Source organism: Enhydra lutris, unplaced genomic scaffold (genome assembly GCF_002288905.1).
Source record: "Enhydra lutris kenyoni isolate GAN:26980312 unplaced genomic scaffold, ASM228890v2 scaffoldscaffold3, whole genome shotgun sequence".
In the NCBI taxonomy this organism is placed as follows: Eukaryota; Metazoa; Chordata; class Mammalia; order Carnivora; family Mustelidae; genus Enhydra; species Enhydra lutris.
In genome coordinates, this window is record NW_019154087.1 from 82,300,951 (window position 1) to 82,321,972 (window position 21,022).

At 44.8% G+C, this 21,022-nt stretch overlaps 1 protein-coding gene across 1 annotated transcript in view; it reads right to left on the minus strand.

Annotated features, from left to right (window-relative positions):
* The window catches only part of LOC111153728 (dedicator of cytokinesis 5), a 210,776-nt gene that overhangs the window by 8,265 nt on the left and 181,489 nt on the right, over window positions 1–21,022 (minus strand). Inside the window, exons 41-48 of the mRNA XM_022512914.1 lie at window positions 15,860–16,001; window positions 13,783–13,864; window positions 12,267–12,351; window positions 11,775–11,861; window positions 9,708–9,884; window positions 5,822–5,905; window positions 5,077–5,214; window positions 2,896–3,062 (exon numbers count right to left, since the gene is read on the minus strand). Of these exons, the coding sequence (XP_022368622.1) occupies window positions 2,896–3,062; window positions 5,077–5,214; window positions 5,822–5,905; window positions 9,708–9,884; window positions 11,775–11,861; window positions 12,267–12,351; window positions 13,783–13,864; window positions 15,860–16,001 (962 nt within the window). The remainder of the gene's footprint in view (window positions 1–2,895; window positions 3,063–5,076; window positions 5,215–5,821; window positions 5,906–9,707; window positions 9,885–11,774; window positions 11,862–12,266; window positions 12,352–13,782; window positions 13,865–15,859; window positions 16,002–21,022) is intronic.

The following is a 21,022-nucleotide window of genomic DNA, read 5'->3' on the forward strand; positions in this document are numbered from 1 at the left end:
AACCTGTTTCAAACCTTTTCTGTTTTTGATTGAGACCACTGATTTAAGAAAAGAGTCTTACTGAACAGAACTTTCATGCTTTCCATAGAGTAGGTAGGATCTCTTAATAAATAAAAAATAAAAAGAGAAAAATAAATGAATTAAGGACTATCTAATATTTATTATGCTAAGGATTAAAAACAGTGCAAATACCCAGTCCTCCTATTGCATGTGGCACTGCATATTGTGAACTGTTTGACATCAGAACTGTAATGAATTTCGTCCTCTGACTAGGGAATGTATGCTTCTAGAAAATGCATCCTATACCTGGTCTTAACCAAAAGAGCTCAAGCAAGGATATGAGAATGTATCCTAAATAATTAGAAAGCTATCTGTACACATACGCTCAGTACAATTCTTAACAATAAAACTGCATTTTATATTGACAGAGGCTAAATGTTTTCATATGAAATTCATAATGAACTTTGATGATTACTTGTCCAGAAATAATGACACGGCTTAAATATTTGATAGTAAGAGAAGGCTTAATTATGGCGCATTCATAGGATGCAATGGTATAAATAGCCATCAAAAATGCTAATAAGGGCACCTGGGCGGCTCAGTCAGTTAAGTCTCGACTTGATTTCAGCTCAGGTCATGATCTCAGGGGCGTGAGACAGAGACCCGCACAGGGCTCTGCACTTGGTGGGAAGTCTGCTTGAGGATTTCTCTCTCTCCCTCTGTCCCTCCCCTGCTCACACACGCCCTCTCTCTCTCTAAAGAAAAAAAAATATTCATCGTGTATATTAAATTAAACAGCAGGTTACAAAATGGTACCTACGATGCTTTTCCAATTCTATAAAATGTATATATGCTTTTCTTGTTCTATTACTAAACCTTAACAGTGGTTACTTCTGAGTGATAAGTATCTGTCTTTTAAAAAGAAAAATTGTACTTTGAAAAATTTCTACGTGTACATAGATTAAGTATATAATTAGCAAAATACTGTTTTCAAACAGTATTTTTAAACAGAAAGAACACAACTACAAATTCAGTCCTTCAAAATATCTTAAATTTGAACACATGAGAAGGCAGTCCATGTTTTTGGCAAAAAAAGTTTGACATAAAAAAGCCATCAGTCCTCCCAAAGTTAGTCCAGAAGTTTCACATGATCCCAGTAAAAATAGCAATAAGATTCCAGACAAGTGAATCCACAAGTGAGCAATGAGTAAAAGTAGCCAGATAAATTCTGAAAAGGATAACTAAGAAAGAAAAGCCTTTCAAATCTACAGTAGTTAAAAACCACAGAACACTAGCGCATGAACACCCAGGGAGATCAAAGAAATGGTGGGGTGCGGGGAGTCTGCAAATAGATTATAGACATACAGGAACTTGATTTTGTAATGAGGCTGGCATTTCAAATCAGTAGAGAAAAGATGGTTTGCTCACTAAATGTTACAGGGATAACTGAGTAGTTATGTGGCTAAAAAAAAAAATTGACTTTACACCTTACATTTTATACTCATAAATTTCAAAGAATCAGATTTAGTGGTGAACCGTGAAACTCTAAAATTAGTTATTTGCAGCCTTAGAGTGGGGAAGGCCTTTAATCATAATATAAAATCCAGAAGTCATGAAATACAGCATTAATTTATTGGACTGCATTAAAAAAAATCAGCAGAACTAAAGAAAAAATGAGAAGCAAAGTCAAAAGACAGAGGAGAAACTGGAGGACATATTTCAACTAATATTACAGACAGAGCAAACGCGGCAGAAACATGTACCCAAAATACTTCACCATAGTTTGCAGAACATAAAATACAAACAGCTACTAAAGAATGCAAAGAAGCTCAGATTCACACAAAACAAGAGAAATAAAACCAAACCAAAATGAAACCCTATACCATGAAAATACTCTCCACCTAGCAGATTGGCGAAAATTAAAAAGGCTGATAATGCACAATTTGGGGTGTGCGGGTGACAAGGAACCCTTCTATGTTGCTGACAGGACTCTAAATTGGTATAATGTCTACAGAAGTCAGTCTAGGAATAATTTCGAAAACCGCAACTATAAATGTTCGACAAAGCAATTTCACTTCTGGAATTTTCCTCATTTGGATATACTTGTATATTTACAGAATACATTGTTTTTAAGCTTCTGCCCTGCCACCCTGCTGTGACAGCCAAAGGCTGACGTCAACTAAACATCCACCAATAGGCACCCATGGAACGTGTCAGGGTGCGGCCATATCACAAGATGTCTGTGGCTCAAAGGAAAGAGCAGGCTCTTGACATTCTGAAGTGGAATGATTTTCAAGACATAGTAAGTAAAAAAAAGCAAGCTAAACAAAGTATTACGTTTCCATTCATACAAAAAAGAAAGTGTGAGGAAGAATATATATTTAGGTATTGCCTGCGTATGTATGAAGAGCTGTTGGAAAGGCACCGAGAACCTGAAGGCTAACATCGTTTGCCTCCACAGAGGGGTGCTGGTAAGGTAGGAGTCAAGGACCAATAATGGGTCATTTTTCATGAGTGATCCCTTTTGTACCTCGGAACTTTGTATCATGTAATTATATTACCTATTTACAGAGTAAGTATAAATTTTAAAATTACTTTTGAAAATCAATTCAGATGAAAAAAATCAGACGTGAGAGGATGGGTGACAGGATGTGACAGGATGAGGGGTGATTATGATCCCATCTGTCATAACTATTATTATGTAAATCATGATCTTCCTCAGGAGGAAGACAATGAGAATGATCCAGAGAATAAGCACCACATACTCTGAATTACTGCCCTTATGAGGGTGATGCGTCCACATGGATCACAGCTCCTTTGGTGACACAAGGCAAAGGGTAGTAAGGAGACAACCCGCCCTCCCCTCTTCCCAGCAATTAAAAATTGAATTCTTACCCATCAGATCCTGGTCTGGAAGGAGCATTATCAGATGAGTTAGAAGAGGTGGAAATGACCGAGGAAGTCACTGAGGTGATGGACAATCTCCGCAGCGTGGATGACATGATGTAGGGTAGTACGATAGACCCCGTGCGGCTCTGCTTCCTCTCAGTCAAGGTGGGTGGCTGAAGGACACATGGCATCGCACGGTGAGCTCCCTGGGACTCAGCCAATACGCTGGCTCACGCCCCCCTCCGCTTGTGGCCGGTGCTGTTTGTACTGGCGGGTACCCACGGCTGCCTCATTTGTTAAATAATGCAACTCCTACTATTCTTAATTATAAACACAGCTAGGTTAAACCCACCTTGTTAAGACTAGAGAAAAGCTCCCCCTAATTTGCAGCCAGTCACATAAGAGAGGAAAAGCAAGCTGCCCGTCACCCCCAACAGAACTGCAAAACCCTCGGTCTGCTTCTCCACTTTAGCTTCTTTCAGCAACTAAAAAAACCAGAATGCTGGCCAAATAGAAAGCTTTAGATTCAAACTATAGACCTGACACTTAAGAAGTGAATGGTAAAACTTAAGAAGTAAAGGAACAGCGATCTACTTTCATTAGAAATGTCTCCACAAGACTGACTGCCCCAGTAGGCCACCATACCAAATCTACAGGGAAACACTGGCCTGGATCTCATAAAAACCAGTCATTAGGTGAACGTCATAGTCCTTCCATCAGGAACTGTGTAGAGACAAATGTTCCTTGGAAAAAGCTCTTAACTGGCAGTAGGTCAGGAGGTTAGACATGCCTGAGGACCTGGTTAGAAGCAATAATCACAAAGATACTCCGGAGAAAAAGGGAGTGAAGATGGAGGTGTGGGATGGGGGGCAGGAGGACATGAAAGGAAATTCAGAGCTTTGGTCCAAAGAAAGAATTTGAAAATCAGGGGTTCAAGAGTGAGACAGCTAGAAAGCAAGGTGAACTCATATTAAAAAGAGCAGATGGGCGCCTGGGTTGCTCAGTGGGTTAAAGCCTCTGCCTTCGGCTCTGGTCATGATCCCAGGGTCCTGGGATCGAGCCCCACATTGGGCTCTCTGCTCAGCAGGGAGCCTGCTTCCTCCTCTCTCTCTGCCTGCCTCTCCCCCTACTTGTGATCTCTGCCTATCAAATAAATAAAATCTTTAAAAAAAAAAAAAAAGAGCAGAAATGGGGTGCAGTCAGTTCAGCATCTAAACCTTGGTTTTGGCTCAGGTCACGCCCTTAGGGTCATGGAACCCAGCCCTGTCTCAGGCTTTGCACTCAGTGGGGAGTCTGCTTCTCTTGCTCTCTCCCTCTCCCTCTCCCCATGCTTGCACACATGTGTGTGTGCTCTCTCTCAAATAAATAAATCTTAAAAAAAAAAAAAAGGAAAAATGAAAAATGAAGCTGGATCCAAACATTCAATCCACTGTTGGAGAGAAAGGGTTACTTTTTATTAATGTGGGCATATTTTATGCCCAATGTGGCTCAAACTCATGACCCCCAAATCAAGAGTTGCATGCTCTTGCAACTGAAGCCAGGCGCCCGGAGAGAAAAGGTCATGGAGCGCATGCGCCAACCCATCCAACCTCTCAGGAAAGAGACAACCGTCACTGGGAGAAATGTGTTGGAACTGTTAGAAAAAATGATGAAATCAGCTATACATGCATTGTGAAACGCACTTCACTGCCATTCTTTCTCCCCTTCAAAGGTGTCCATGGTGGAAACTTCTTATCAAAATGAAAAATAAAAACTAGGAAAAACACAGAACTGGGCCAGACAGGACAGGAATAACCAGGTCTGGGAGCAGGAACGCCCCAACTGCTATTAGAGTAGCACGCACGCACTGAGGGCCCAGAGCAGCGGCCTCAGCACATCCCCGCCCTGGCCCCCGGAACACGTAAGAAAGGCCAACCCTCAGGCCACCAGAGTTCCTATCAGCAATTCTGGAGCTGGGGCCCAGCAATCCGTGTTTTCACAAACCTTCCAGATGGTTCAGATAGTCAGTCAAGTCTAAGAACCCCTATGCAGCATGTCAGCGTTGGAAGGTCACCGAAAGCATGCCATGTCCTCTCCTCCCCTCCCCCAGCATTTCCATGCCCTGCTTCTGTTATTCTGACTCATGAAAAACTTCAATATAAAAAATAGTCAAAGACCGAAAAAGCCAACCGGCCACTTAGAGCCTACCAGGGTTATAACACCGTAGAGCTTCTCCACTTTCTCCTTGAGTTCCCGAAAACAAGAAGACAAGCGGTCATGCAGCGGCTTTAGCTGCTCTGTGAGCTTCTCCCCGTGGATGCGGATCCCCTCCGTCAGCAGAGGCATCTGGAGAAAAGGGCGTGGCAGGAAGGAAATATGGTTTAGGAAGAGGGATCCTTCAGATGTGGAGACTAGGGAAGGATGGGCGGGGAGACAGGTAAACTGGCAGACACAGCACATACCACGTGAGAATGCTACTTCTCCATGGGGGGCGGGGGCACTGGACGCCCTTGGGTCAAGGATGCAGAGAAATACACAGGAGGCAAGCAGGCCCTAAACCGGGGAAGCGCTGCCAGCCAAGACCTGAGCCTGGAGGCTTCTCTGTGGCTGACCAGCTGCTAGTTTTAAAGCTGAGGCTGAATTGGATGGCTGCCTTTTGTCCCACTGTTCGCTGAAGTAGCAAGAGAGAGAGACAGAGAGAGAGAGAGAGGGAGGGACTGAGGCCAACATGTCTCGGCTGGATCTGATTTGGGGACTCAAGTCTCTTCTCTAGGAAGGTCTCTCTCGGCACTGTAGAGTCTAACAGAACGCTATTCCCAGGGTCCCTCGGCCAAACAATGAGACAAACTGTGATTCCAAAGGTTACAAAACAAAACACCCTAAAAGTGGGCTTGTGGATTTAAGCCCTAGAGAATATGCTGGCATTGGGCCACACCCCTCCCATGACGCCTACCTGCAGCGCTATCAGTCGCTTCAGCAGCTCAATCTTCTCCTGGTCTTCGGGATGCTCCTGCAAGTACTTTTCTGTAAAAAAAGCCTAAAAGGGGAGCACATGCGAGTGTTAATTAGAACACGTTCCTGTATGTGTACTGACCCTCGAGGGAGGAGAGGGGAGCCTGAAAGGGTGAAAAATGTATTCTGTTCCCTCTGCTAAACCTGGAACGACTAAGTGAATACTCACCCCTTTCCTGGACAGCCCTTATGCCACCGTGAACAATTCTAAAGGACTGTGCTATTTTGTGGTCTTTCTGGAACCGTGCAATGCCTAATCACAGTACCCTCTCCACAACCACCACACACACACACACACACACACACACACACACACACACACATCAAACCAATTAACTCATGACATTCAGTGAGGTAACTTTCCCAAAGGACTAAGGCCAATGACAGTATCTAAAGGTTATTTATTAGATTAAGTGTACAGATATTATAATAAGGAAAAAGCAAAAAATTAGCAGGCTGTATAGGGAAAACAGCAGGCTGTATAGGGAAAACAGTTTTCCTGCTTTATCATCTGTTATAGGCTGTATCACATTTTTTTCCTGTATTAAGTAAAGATGGCTTTCTTATTACTCATTTACCCAAAAGGCTTTTTTGAGGACAACATGAGATACTGATGTGAAAATGTTTTATAAATGTATTTTTTTTAAAGATTTATCTATTCATTTCAAAGCCAGGGAGTGAGCGTGAGTGGGGGGCGGGGCAGAGGGAGAGGGAGAAGCAGGCTCAGCAGGGAGCCCAACACAGGGCTCAGGGCTCAGTCCCAGGATATGGAATCAACCTGAGCCAAAGGCAGATGTTTAACCTACTGAGCCACCCAGGCGTCCGATTCAGTATATTTGAAGTCCTCATAGAAAGGGGAGAACAAGGAGAACATGGTCTGTAAGCCTAGGAATATGCACCAAAGGTTGCCGGCAACCCCTCGGAAACTGGGAGAGAGGCGGGACCAGATCCTTCCTCACAGCCCGCTGAAGAAATCGACCCTGCTGACTCCTGGATTTCAGGCACCTGGGCTCTGGGACTGTGAGGCAATCTATTTCCACTGTTTTCAGCCACCCTGTGTGTGCCTTTGTTCTGGAAGCCCCAGTGAGCGAACACAAGGAGGGATACAAATACATGCGGGCCTGCAGGCTGAGTTTCACAAACAGGAAGCAGGACAGCACATCCGGACAGCACTTCCTCTGGCCAGATTCAGGGTTAGAGAGAAATGAGGGAGAAAGTCCTATGCGTACACCTCCATCCGCCTTTACCTTCCAAATATAAGCAGTTTAAATCTTCAAAAGTTAAAAAATGTTTTTGATGTAAAATAAAATGCACTGAAATTCCCAAAACATTGGTTTAGTCAAAAAACAGAGGAGCCAAGTGCTCTGAAATTCAATTATTTTAGGAGGGTCCTGCCTTGCAACGGAAAGAACCTAATGAATTACAGCAAACAGTTCTTGGGTTCCTGTCACTCGGGCCATGATTTTTTATTTTTTTAATTTTTTAAAGATTTTATTTATTTATTTGACAGACACAGATCACAAGTAGGCAGAGAGGCAGGCAGAGAGAGAGAGCAGGGAAGCAGGCTCCCTGCTGAACAGAGAGCCCAATACAGGACTCCATCCCAGGACCCTGGGATCATGACCTGAGCCGAAGGCAGAGGTTTTAACCCACTAAGCCACCCAGGTGGGCCATGATTTAAAGACAGTTCACCAATATAGGTAGGTGAAGATGAATTCCCCAATTAATTGCACTGGGGAACATTGGTGATCAATGAGTTTACCTTTCTCTTATGTTTAGAAATGCACAAACTCATACATGTTAATTAAAAGAAAAAACCACTGGGGTGCCTGGGTGGCTCAGTGGGTTAAAGCCTCTGTCTTCGGCTCAGGTCATGATCTCAGGGTCCTGGGATCAAGCCCCACATTGGGCTCTCTGCTCAGCAGGGAGCCTGCTTCCTCCTCTCTCTGCCGGTCTCTCTGCCTACTTGTGATCTCTGTCAAATAAATAAATAAAATCTTTTTAAAAAAAAGTAAAAACTACTATTTTAAGCTAAAGGTCTTGAAATTTATTAGTTTACATACCCTACTTTCCCTTTTCAAAAAATTTCAGCGAGAAGACAATGACATTGGGAAACCTTCATATGAAATTACATACTATTCACAGATACTGACATATCTGAATTTGAGTTAAGGGGTATTCTGTTAAAAAAAAAAAAAAAAGGAAAAAAGGAAAGAAAAAGAGAAAGAAAAAAAACACTTAGAAAAACACACGAAAACTAGTACTAGATAGCTTAGCTTATATGAAAAAACACACACCAAAATTATTACAATGTAAAAAAGCATTATTTCTGGAGCCTAGTTTTGCACTGAATTTTGTGATGACACTGGAGATTATTACTGACACCTGGCATGGGCATACTAGACGTGGCCTCCAGTGGACTCCTTGCCCAGGTGCTAAGGGTCATAAGCCTGAAGAAGGTACAATGGTTGATGGGAAAGATGGTTACAGCAGCAGTCACAGAGCACTGGGTGCCCTGCTCAGTTGTGTTTGGCTCCGAGAGGACAAGAGGGAGAAGAAAACCCATCCTCAGCAAGGCTCAGCTAAATGGCAAGCTTTCCGTGATGTCCCCTCCACAAATAATGCCTTCCTCAGCTACTAGCCACCACTGTTGTGTTAGGTACTTTCCTCACTTTTTTCAGGTATGAAGCTTGGCGCTCAGAGAGGTGAAGTATCTCACCCAAGGGCACACAGTGGCCAATGGGAAGCCAGGAATGGGTCGCTGGCGTGGCTGATTCTAGTGCCCCTGGTCTTCTTAGGCCTTGGTGTACAAATGGAAATAAGAGAATCGGCCCATTGAATGTCCACTCACCCTTCCTGCCCACCTCCTTCACTTTCACTCACTCTCCAGGCTACCCCAGAGGGATACAGTAGCCAAATGTTTATTTAGATTCAGCAAGAAGACTCCAAAATTACTTAGCCACTGAAAACAGCTGAACAATTAAAACTCCTGCCTCAATTAATTGCACTTAACTGAATTTTACCTACTGTATACATTACTTCCATTTTATTTTTATTTTTTTAAAGATTTTATTTTTCTAAAACCTTTAAATAAACCTTATTTATTTGAGAGAGAGAAAGAGAAGGAGGGAGACCACTGAGGGAGAGTGAGTGAGAGGGAAAAGCTCACTCCCTGCTCAGCAGGGAACCCGATGTCGGGCTCGATCCCAGGACACGAGGATCACGGCCTGAGCTGAAGGCGGACGCTTACCCGGCTAAGCCACCCAGGTGCCCCCTCCCATTACCTCCATTGTAAATGATGCTACATCCAAACCCTAAGCAATGGATTCGCATCTGGTGAGCACTCTTTTCCTGTTTTTCCAGAAGAAAAGATATGACACTTAGTTGAACTAATGTCACTGTGCAGCCAGGGCCAGCGTTTGTCCAAACAACATACAGCACACCAAGTCGGGGTGGGCGTTTCTAGAGGCTCATTTTAACTACAGTGCAGCTCGGCCTCTCCCAGATGCTTCTTCACCTCCGGAGCACCCTCAGTTCTGGGCTCACCTGTATGCTTCCCACCTCTCAGGGGAGAGAGGGAGTGGGAGAGGGAATAGCGGGTAAACCAACCAGATGAGGTATACGAGACTGATCTCTCAGTGACTCCTTACCGGGCTGTGACCTGACCCTGTCTGGGCTGCTGAGGGTCTCTAGGAGGTGTGAGGTCAAGGACACGCTTTTCATTAACTTCATTTGCCCATTTGTAAAGGGGGCAGAGTGAAAAAATGTCTCAGAGAAGCTATAAGAAATGAATTCACTGGCAAGGCACGGAGACAAACGGGATTCACCTTTTCATAGTTGGAGTAGCCCCCCATGACAGCCGGGTCTACGATGCCACTGAGCAGCATGGAGAGGGGATGCACAGAGAGGGCTCGGTCCCAGGCATGCTGCTGAACACAGTTGCTGATCTTCTCATTGGTGAGTTCCATGGTTTCTATGGCATTCTCCAGGGGACTGATTTCCTCCTGTGCCAGAGGACAAGGAAGAGGAAGGGCATTTTGTGAGCTCACAGGGAAGACGGAAAGAAAATTATAAGCATTCTCTTTTAAAAGGTATAAAATTCTCACCAAGCTATAAAAAAGTTTTGCTTGTCAAGGTTATATTTATTTGGATACCACACGTACTGGAAATTATTTTGCTAAGTTGCAAAATAAGCGACTTAAAAATCTCCTTAGGAAGTACAAGGGTGACCCCAAAATTACAGTTCCCACAGTGATTCTTTCTTGGTGCCAAGGGTCTATAGAAATTTTGAAAAAAAAAAAAAAAAATTGGAGCTGTTGTAATGATGATTTTTAGGCAGAGCTTCCTCGGAGATTTTTTAGAAGCTCAATGACAACAGAGTTACGGGTTAACCGATCCCAGATAGTTCTGCAGCACCCAGAATGTTCCTTGGCAAGAGGCCTGATGCTTCTTCCATGAGAAAAGGGAAATGATTTTGGAAGCCATACATCCAGACGATACATAAGTCATCTTCGTATGGGTTCTGTGGTTCAAAGAAGTCAGAAATAAGAGGATGTACTAGAATATTCAAGTTGAATTTTGGATGAAAATGAAAGAAGATTCAATACAGATTCAGAAAGAGCGACTCCTGTGGAAACGTCTTCAAAGCCAGGTTTCAAGAAAAATTTCCTTCTTCATTTTACCCATTGCCAGCCAGCATGACCGCCTACTGCAGCCTTGATGTCAAAAGTCTCTAAGAAAATCATACTCATACTTGAAAAGTAACAACTTATTACTAGGGGTATGGAACACATCAGATTTCAGTTCAGATCTGTTCAAGACCTACTTCTTGAAAGTGTATTACCTGCCAAGTACTGTGCTATCCTCCACAGTCACAAAAGTGACTAGGATATAATTTGTGGCTGGGAGGAGCCTACGGTTTTATAGTGGGGTCTCAAGACACATAAGCACGGGACCAACTTGTTAGAAATAAGCCCAGGTTGCGGCGGGGCACAGAGAAAGGGCATCTAACCCTCCTTGGGAGCTTCAGACGTGGCTTCCAGGTGAAGCTGGCACCTAAAATGAGTTTCTATGGGAGATAGTTAGGTTGAGAAGTAGCATTTTGGGCAAAGAAAATGCCCCACTGTCATGGAGGGTTGAAATAACATGGAATGAGTTTAGTTCCAGAAGATTCCATAGGAAATGGGGTGGCAGAGCTGAGTCACAAGGATTTTGTATGAACCTGCTAAGGAACAGGGGCTTTATGCTCTGGGTACTGCCGAGCCACGGCAAGGTTCTAAGCATGAGAAGAAGATGGTCAGTTTTCCACTGTGAAACTCTCTGTGGAACTGTGAGGAAAACAGGCCTGTGAAGGCCAAGGCAGGAGGCCAATGAAGGGGCTTTTTCCATGGCATCCACCAGAGATGAATGAGGTACTAAAATGGGGTACAGTAATAGGAGATCTGGAAATAAAGAAAACAGATTTAATAACTATTAAAAAGGTAAAAGGGGCAGCTTTGGGGAAGGACGGAGAAGGAATTGTCTGGGATGACCAGTGATGTGATTAGCCACGAATGAAAGAAGAGGAAACATTCTGGGAGAGAATCTGACTGACAGCACACTCAAAGGAGACATTCCAAAAATGGATTGGTGCACTGGCAGGATCATGAGGAGACGAGATTCATTTGCTCATAAAAGAGTCATTGACTGTGAGTAACCTTTAGGGTTGGTGTTGTAACATCAGTTATACAAAGGAGTTCTATTAGACAAGCATGGCTTTTATTTCTCTTTTGGAAAACAAAATTGGCCAGAGGAGGCTGGCCAAGCTAGTGAGAACTGGAGGAGGGCTTAACAAAGGCTCTTATTATATCTGGAGACACAAAGAATTTTCTGAGTTTCCATTTCAAATGACTCACCGTTGAAATTTGTTTGACTTCAAACCACTTGAGAATCCCAGGAAATGTGTACGCAGTTGTATACGTCGTCCTTTCGATCCACATGGTCTGGTGGAAGGAAGGAAAATCGGAAATGTCAGTTCCCAGGCAACACGGCAATGCTCCCTAGTGGAGGTCAGGGAGATTCTATTTCCAAATGCTTCCTTGGTAAATGGGCCGTTATTTTGAGGATGCTGGAGGTTTAAAACTGCAAGGGATCATCTGCTTGGGCCCTCTCACCCCCTAGAGGGGACACGTGAAGCCCAGCAGCAACCCTGGAGCACAAGAGCAAAGCCGTCTTGAGGGGAGGGACTCCAATCTCGAGTTCTCCACTGAGACTGGCTGCTCTCTAGGTGGGAAGTGCGTAGCACCTCTGTCCTGTGTCTCTACAGCTGCCATCGTTTCTGTGATCTGCACTCGTTAGTTGGAAAGCCTACTTTACCTTGTTTTAGAGGGCAAAGAGGGTGGACTCACAGCAAATTCATTGTCTGGATCCTTCTCTCCTTTCCGGAATGGCCTGGAATATCTGAACTGCTGCACTTCATTGGCTCTGTAGTAGCTGGAGAAAGACATGGCCACCGTGCTGTAGCTGGTCTCTTAGAACGGGCAGTCCTCGGTCAGATTTCAATAAAACCCTGGCCCACCTCTTACACAGCCTAAGTCTTAGCCACTAAGCGACCTCCGAACTGTCTCCACAGAGAAGGCTGGAGGAGGTGCACGATTTGATTTTATTGCGGATCTTTCTTATTTATAAATCCATTCCACAGCTCACCACCTAAAAAGATCTATGTATTTATATCCATGTTTGTGATTTCATGTATTTTTTTTTTTTTTTATCACAATTGTAGCAATCCTACTACTAGCATTTTAGCTTCTCAGGAAAAAAGAAATGAGGCCTTCGATCACTGGGGACCCCACAGCACCAGGCAAGGTGAAGTCAGCCACTCCTCAGTGAGTGCTTCTGAGCAGAAGGAAGATAGAGGAGTTCTGAAGTCTCACAGTGAAATTCCTGATTTCCCTGTCTGCCTAAAAAAGACCCGCAAAGCTCCCAAATCCCTTTGAGTCACCAAGCTCTTATTTTACACTGAAAATACAATAAAGGGCTACTGTGGTCTGAATGCCAATGTGGAAATCCTGTCCCCCAGTGTGATGCAATCAGGAAGTCGTGTCTGTGGCAGGTGCAGAGGTCACAAGGGTGGGGCCCTCATGAATGGGATGAGTGCCTTTATAAAAAGAGACCCCAGAGAGCTCTGTCACCCTTTCTGTGTGTGAGGACACAGTGAGAAGTGTCTGTGAATCAGGAGCCAGGTCCTCACCAGACACCAGATCTGCTGCCACCTGACTTTGGACTTCCCTGGCCTCCAGAACTGTGAGAAATAAATGTGTTGTTTCTAAGCCAACTAGTCTGTGGGGTCCTGCTATAGCAACCCCAAAGGGCTGAAACAACAGAAGGTCTTCCACATGAGTTTAAGGCTTTGGTTTTAAAGATTTTATTCATTCATTCATGCATTCATTCATTCATTTATTATTTAGAGTGTGGACATGAGCTGGGGGGTGGGGGAGGGGAATCAGGTGACTTCTACTAGTGGGGCTCGATTCATGACCCTGAGATCATGATCTGAGCTGAAATCCAGAGTTGGATCCTTCACTGACTGAGCCACCCAAGAGCCCCAAACCTTGGGTTTTGATATACTTCTAGATAAAGTACGTTAGAGAGAAAATATTTTTTAAAGATTTTTATTTATTTGTCAGAGAGAGAGAGAGAGCGAGTGAGTGAGTGCGTACAAGCAGGCAGAGTGGCAGGGAGAGGCAGAGAGAGAAGCAGGCTCCCCGCCAAGCAAGGAGCCCGATGCGGTACTCGATTCCAGGACCCCAAGATCACAACCTGAGCCGAAGGCAGCGGCTTAACCCGCTAAGCCACCAAGGCACCCCAAGAAAATGTTTTTTAAAAGCAGCAAAAAAAAAAACCAAAACCCCAAACCCTACTTACTTTAAGATCTGCTCCGGAACTGGTTTGTCCTTGTAGCTGGGTGGCAGGCTCATCACCGGCTTCACAGTGAAACACTGCATGTCTGAGAAACTCGTTAAGGACGGACAAGGGGCCGGGCCATGAAGGTGTCCCAGGCAGAAAGCACCACCCATTCCTCCTGCTTTTAGGCTGGAAATGATACCTGCCTGAATCACTCCTTTTCCCCGAGTGCCGGCGCTGCACTGAAAACAGCATTCCCTGATGTATTATGAAAATGCCTGATTAAGTTATAATCCTAGGACATTTTTTGGTCAGACCCCTGGCAAGCAACCCTGCCGCAAGGAAACTATCAGGGGAAGAGGGATTCGAAACAATTTTAAGTCATTTCTTTTGGACAAGGACGCCTGTGAAACAGCTCGACTGCGGGGCCCGTGCAGTAGGAACGTCTGGTGTCTGTGGCCATCGCCTGTCCATAGAGGGCCATAGCTGGGCATGGAACGAGGTTCCTAACATGTTCCCACAGTAATGAACACAACAACCAACAGGTGATATTATGACTCTCCTTCTACAGAGGAAGACTCTGAGGTTCTGAGAAAACCCAGAGCACACAACTGTCCATGGTGAAGTCAGGCTTCTAATCCAGCTCAGGGGAAGAACTGTCTCGATAATTTTAATAATGACTTTTTTTTGTCCTTGACAGTGCATATATACTGTTTCAAAATCTAGAGCATTTAAAGTCGAGGTGAAGGCCCTCGGTGGGGACAAAACAGTGACTGCCAGCATCTCAGGGTGGTGTGCGGCCCTGGGCACCAGAACCACATGGACACTCACAGGATGCACGATAAGAACTCCCAACGGCTGAATGAGAATCTCTCCGTGGTGAGTCTCACCTATAACAAAATCTGAGGACCACCGGGCTGTGTGTTTCCTGGTCTAGCTGACAGAGCGTTTTCATAGAAATGACCTCCTTTCGACTTTGAGCCTCCCAGAAGTGCTACTGGGTATTTGGGGAAAAGAGACTCACATCTAATGGATGAGAAACCAAGGGCCTGGAGGAGGGAAGCCGTTTGGGAAAGGCCAAGAGGGCAGGCAGAAAGGACTGAGGGCCCAGCGACAGGAAATCCTAAATCTAGTTCTTGAAGACCTCGTCATTACCACACCATGAAGGCACCTCCACTGTCTTCTGAACCCACATAACCCAAACAAGGATTTATCCTAGAAGACCATTCCTTCCCAAGCATCTGCTATGTATTAACAGGCTGCCCTTCTCTTAAAGGTGTGCCTGTTTATAGGTCTGTTATTATTGTCAATCTTTCTATAGTTACTTACCAACCTATATGTATAGTAATGGCCAATATATATTGAATTTTTATTATGTACCAGGCACTGTTCCTAATATTTGACAAATGTTTACTCAATCTTTACAAGAACTCTTGTAAGAGTTCTTGTGAGAAAGGATGATCATTATCCCCATTTTACAGATGGGAAAACTGAGGCACAGAGAAATTGAGGAACTTGCTCAAAGGGACAAAGTAAGTGACAGAGCTGAGACTTGAACCCAGGCAACTTGGCTCCAGAGCCTGCTCTCTTATCTACCCTGTCACACCAGCTCTGGCTTATCTACATCTTGAATAGTGTTCAGTGTTGGAGTATCTTTATTTTAGCACAAAACACATGAAAAAAGTTTTAAAGATAATTTTGTTAAAGAGCTCTTAGTGTTTGTTCTTTTTTTCTAAGCGAGCATGTAATTAATTTTTCAGTAAGTCACTCAATGTTATTCAGCAAGTCACTGAATGTTATAAAAGAAAAGCTATACATCTTTCTCCAGAATCCAGAATCCTGAACAGTCCTTCTCAAGCTCCCCATACAGCTATAAAACATATCCTTTCATATTCAAGATTTGCTTATTATCTCTCTCCTTTACTTCATAACCATAAGCTAAGGACATCAGGGTCCCAAAGCTTTTACACAGAATGGGAAACTGAGTCAGAAGGTTACGTGAGTGGTCAGAGGGCAGGGCATATCCGCGTGCAGAGACAGGACTGAACCCTCAGCTTCTGTGGCTGGGCTGGGCCACGTCTCTCCAAGGTGAGGATACACTGCTTTGGGGACGACTTGATGTCTTCTCCCGGGGGCGTGGTGCTGGTCATCTTCTCGGCATTGGGGAACTGGGTCAGCAACCTCAGGCTGAAGTCTTCTCGCCTCTCATACTCCTTCCCCCGGTAGATGAAGATTTTGTTCTGCAGGTCAGAGACAGCAAGGGGACTGATGACATATGAAGAGTGAAGGGGTGACTGGGGATCCTTGTGCTGAGGACACTATAGCCCTCCCTGGCCAAAGGGCATTCTGCCAGAAATTCTCACTGAATACCTACTATGCGCCCAGTAGCAACCACTGTACCTGGCAAGAGCTCATGGTTTCTTGGGGGAGATAAGTCATTGGCATAAGGCTGCCACTGCAGTGCTTCTCAGAGCGTGGCCCCATGAGAATCGCTGGTCTGTAAATGGTCTGTACCGACCCACAGGGAGATGAGCTTGTGCCCTAATGTAGACCCATGATGTCACCAGGCACAACGCTGAATTTAGTTGATTTTTTTCGTAGCAAGACAAGCCCTCGTCTTTTCATGATCTGGTTGTGGACCAGCACTTGGACTGGGGCTGACTTGGAGAACAGCAAAGTTAGGAAGAGACTCCACACAACTCTCCATTAACAGGGAACAGGAATAATTTAGAGCAGTTCCTCGGCAATCCTGAAAATCCCTGCGGACAGCAATGTCAAAGGCTCACAGAACACAACTGCTCCGAATCCTATTCTCTCCCTTCTAATCTACATTCCTTTTCTGTTTACTAAAATTAATGAAATTGGATTTTTTTTTAAGAAAGAAATTTCCTAGGCTCCAGGCATGGGAGTACTTTGACTCATAGTGCTGCTGCCCCCGCAAATTCAAACGTAGCCATGCTTCAAAGGTTCCTGCTCATCTGATGATCGCTCAGATAAGACTCCGCATCGGCAGCCCATATAGGATCCACTTTTTAACTAAACCTTGGGCCCATATTGTCCTGGAAAATGTTTTTTAAAATCACCTGTCCATTCCTCTAGCAAATATGTATTGGACAAACAGGAGATAATGCTAAGGCACTAGGGATATAACGATGAACCTACTCTCACAAAACTCACCTTCTGGTGGGCAGAAACAGAAAACAAGAAAGTATGATAGTTAACAGGAAGGCAACAAACCTTCTAGGATAAACACCGATGGCAGGAAAAACTGCCAGGTCTTCTGGAATATATGATGAGATTTTTCCAAGCTGGGAAAGATTAATATCTTTATGCATTTCCATCATTCGGGCAAAGCTGTGGCCGGTAAGGAAGCAGAGGGTAAGGCAGCACTAATCGTAGGATGTGGACAACAATGGGAACGGAAGCAGACAAGCACAAGGTCTGCACAGGCTAGCACAGACTGAACGAGGGGCTTCCAGGAAATGTGGCATTGGCTGTGCCCAGGTGAATGGACACGGTAAGGAGAGGAAAAGAGAAGGGGAGGGCAACCAGCAGGAAGAGTGAAAGGAAGGACAGGGCCACAGGGCAGAAAGTATAGAACTGAAGTAGAAGATAAACTAGGGTGAGCCCGAACACTGAAAGGCAGGTACCAGTTCCCAAAGCCTGGGGAATCCACTGGAGGTTCTGGAAGGAGGGAGTGAAATGACAGAACCACGAGTGTAGACAACCTCAGCGCAAAGTAGGGTGTGTGTCCAACCATAGGAATCCCAAGCAGGATTGAACTGGAGGAGGAGAAGCTTTTGGTGTCTCACCCTGGTGTCTGGCAGAGGGGGAAGATGGGGGAGAAGCACCAAGGATTCTGAGCTTGCTGGCCCAGAGCAGGAGGAGCAGCGGTGCCACTGACAGAAACGGGGAGGGAGGGAGGCCTGGTTGGGGCAAGGAGGGAAGAGGACGACATGAGTCTGGATATTCTGAGTCTGGGGAAATGGCCCATAACACAGAAGGGCATGGAGGTTACACCATGCAGAGGCTTTTATATTTTCCAGCACACAGTGATAATACCTAACATCCATACGCCACTTTACAGTTTATGGAGCGCTCCTCCATGCTATTTATTTAATTCCGAAGCAGCCCTGGGATGTGGGCGGTATTTCTCTAACTCACACATCAGACAACCTGGAGGTTACGTAATTTGGTCAAAATCCTATAGCTGGGGGCACCTGGGTGGCTCAGTGGGTTAAAGCCTCTGCCTTCTGCTCAGGTCATGATCCCAGGGTCCTGGGATCAAGCCCCGCGTCGGGCTTTCTGTTTAGCAGGGAGCCTGCTTCCCCCCCCCTCTCTCTGCCTGCTCTCTGCCTGCTTGTGATCTCTGTCAAATAAATAAAATCTTAAAAAAAAAAAAATCCTATAGCTGATGATGGAGGAACCCCCCGCTTTTCAACTTGAAAGTCTAACCTTTGCTCAAACCAGTGCCGTCTCCAGCTCACGCCCCCTATTTCGCGGGACACCACAGTCACCCACACATGCACAGCAGCCACCACTGCCCTATCAGGACTAGAGACACTGACCACCAATCTCAGTCTAGAAGCTACTGCAAGGCTCCTTCCCAGACCCTCTCCTCCTGGTGCTCCATTCTCTCTCCCTGCGCTCTCTCCTCCACACGCAAACAACCCACCAATTTTACATACAGTCTGGAATGTTCCTTTGAGTTCCGGGTCCGTGCATCAAACTGCTGACTCCCATCTGCTGGATGTCCCACATTACCTCAGGTGGAGTGTGGCCCCAACCAGACTTTTGCAAAGAACATATAAAGATCTGAAAGGCCATCTGCAATCTGGGACCCCAAGCCACCTGCCCCCACTTCTCGACTTGCCCTCTTCTTCACACTCTTCCAGCCTCACACTTTCGAACCTGCTAGACCCCCATCTCATCTCTTGACCACTACCTCACTTCTTTCAGGTTTTTGCTTAAATGGCATTTTCTCACTGATGTTTTTCTTATTCACTCCATCTAAATTTATAACTCCATCCCCATTACCTGCCTCTCTCTTCACCTGCCCCGACATTTTCTCCATGATACACATGGAGTGTCTACAAGGGGTGAGGCATTGTTCTAGGCCATCGGACACACTAAATGTTTCACTTACTTCTTGTATGTCTCTAAACTAGAATATAAGCTCCATCATTTCAAGGATTTGGCTTGGACTGTGCCCCCATGCATATAACACAGCAAGGCAGAGAGCAGGAGTTCAATAAACATTTATTCAATGAATGGATTGAATCTCTCTACCATGACTCTATTTTCCAGTATTGCTGTCTTACTGGATGGCTCCATAGTCCTTCCAGTTAGGCAGCCAGAAATCTAGAAACCATTCTTGCCACTTCCATTCTTCCTCACCCACGTGTCCCAAGAAAAATCATCAAATACTGTTACCTTATCATCTGAAATCTCTCCATTTTTCTCTAAAGCCACTTCCCTAGGATGTCCGGCCATCCCTTCCCTCAACAGCTGTAACAGTCTCTAAGTGGCTTATCTGTACACATCCAGCCTTGTCCGTACCAGCCAGATGATGACTTTGCTAAGACACACAATCTGCAATGGCTCCCTCCAGCTCTTGGGGTGCCAACAACACAGCCACAGCAACCTCACGCACTGTCTTGCAAGTTGTCCCCACGCTTCATGCCTCACCTCCCTACTAGCCCCACATCCTCTGCTCCCGCTGGACTGGTCTTCCATTCTCAGGCATTGCCATGAGCTTGCCCACCGCTTCCTCTGCCTGCAATGCCTTTTTCCTACCACCTTTATCTCTGAGACTCCAAGCTCGCCTTTCATATTGCAGCTCAAGCAGAAATTCCCTAGGAAGTCTTTCCCAACTCTTAAAAAAAAAAAAAAAAAAAAAAAAGTGTAATTTACATATAGTAAAATCTACTATCTTTAAATTTACTATCATTTTTTTTATAAATATATATTTTTATCCCCAGGGGTACAGGTCTGTGAATCGCCATGTTTACACACTTCACAGCACTCACCATAGCACATACCCTCCCCAATGTCCATAACCCCAAACCCCGCAACCCCCCTCCCCCCATCAACCCTCAGTTTGTTTTGTGAGATTAAGAGTCACTTATGGTTTGTCTCCTTCCCAATTCCATCTTGTTTCATTTACTCTTCTCCTATTCCCTTAACCCCCCATGTTGCATCTCCTCTCCCTCATATCAGGGAGATCATATGATAGTTGTCTTTCTCAAATTGACTTATTTCGCTAAGCATGATACCCTCTAGTTCCATCCACGTCGTTGCAAATGGCAAGATTTCATTTCTTTTGATGGCTGCATAGTATTCCATTGTGTTATAGACAACATCTTCTTTAACCATTCATCTGTTGATGGACATCTAGGTTCTTTCCATAGTTTGGCTATTGTAGACATTGCTGCTATAAACATTCGGGTGCACGTGCCCCTCACTACGTTTGTATCTTTAGGGTAAATACCCAGTAGTACAATTGCTGGGTCATAGGGTAGTTCTATTTTCAACATTTTGAGGAATCTCCATGCTATTTTCCAGAGTGGTTGCACCAGCTTGCATTCCCACCAACAGTGTAGGAGGGTTCCCCTTTCTCCGCATCCTCGCCAGCATCTGTCATTTCCTGACTTGTTAATTTTAGCCACTCTGACTGGTGTGAGGTGATATCTCATTGTGGTTTTGATTTGTATTTCTCTGATGCCGAGTGATATGGAGCACTTTTTCATGTGTCTGTTGGCCATCTGGATGTCTTCTTTGCAGAAATGTCTGTTCATGTCTTCTGCCCATTTCCTGATTGGATTGTTTGTTCTTCAGGTGTTGAGTCTGAGAAGTTCTTTATAGATTTTGAATACTAGACCTTTATCTGATACATCATTTGAGACTATCTTCTGCCATTCTGTCAGTTGTCTTTTGGTTTTGTTAACTGTTTCCTTTGCTGTGCAAAAGCTTTTGATCTTGATAAAATCCCAATAGTTCATTTTTGCCCTTGCTTCCCTGGCCTTTGGTGATGTTCCTAGGAAGATGTTGCTGTGGCTGAGGTCGAAGAGGTTGCTGCCTGTGTTCTCCTCAAGGATTTTGATGGATTCCTTTCTCACATTGAGGTCCTTCATCCATTTTGAGTCTATTTTCGTGTGTGGTGTAAGGAAATGATCCAATTTCATTTTTCTGCATGTGGCTGTACAATTTTCCCAACACCATTTATTGAAGAGGCTGTCTTTTTTCCATTGGACATTCTTTC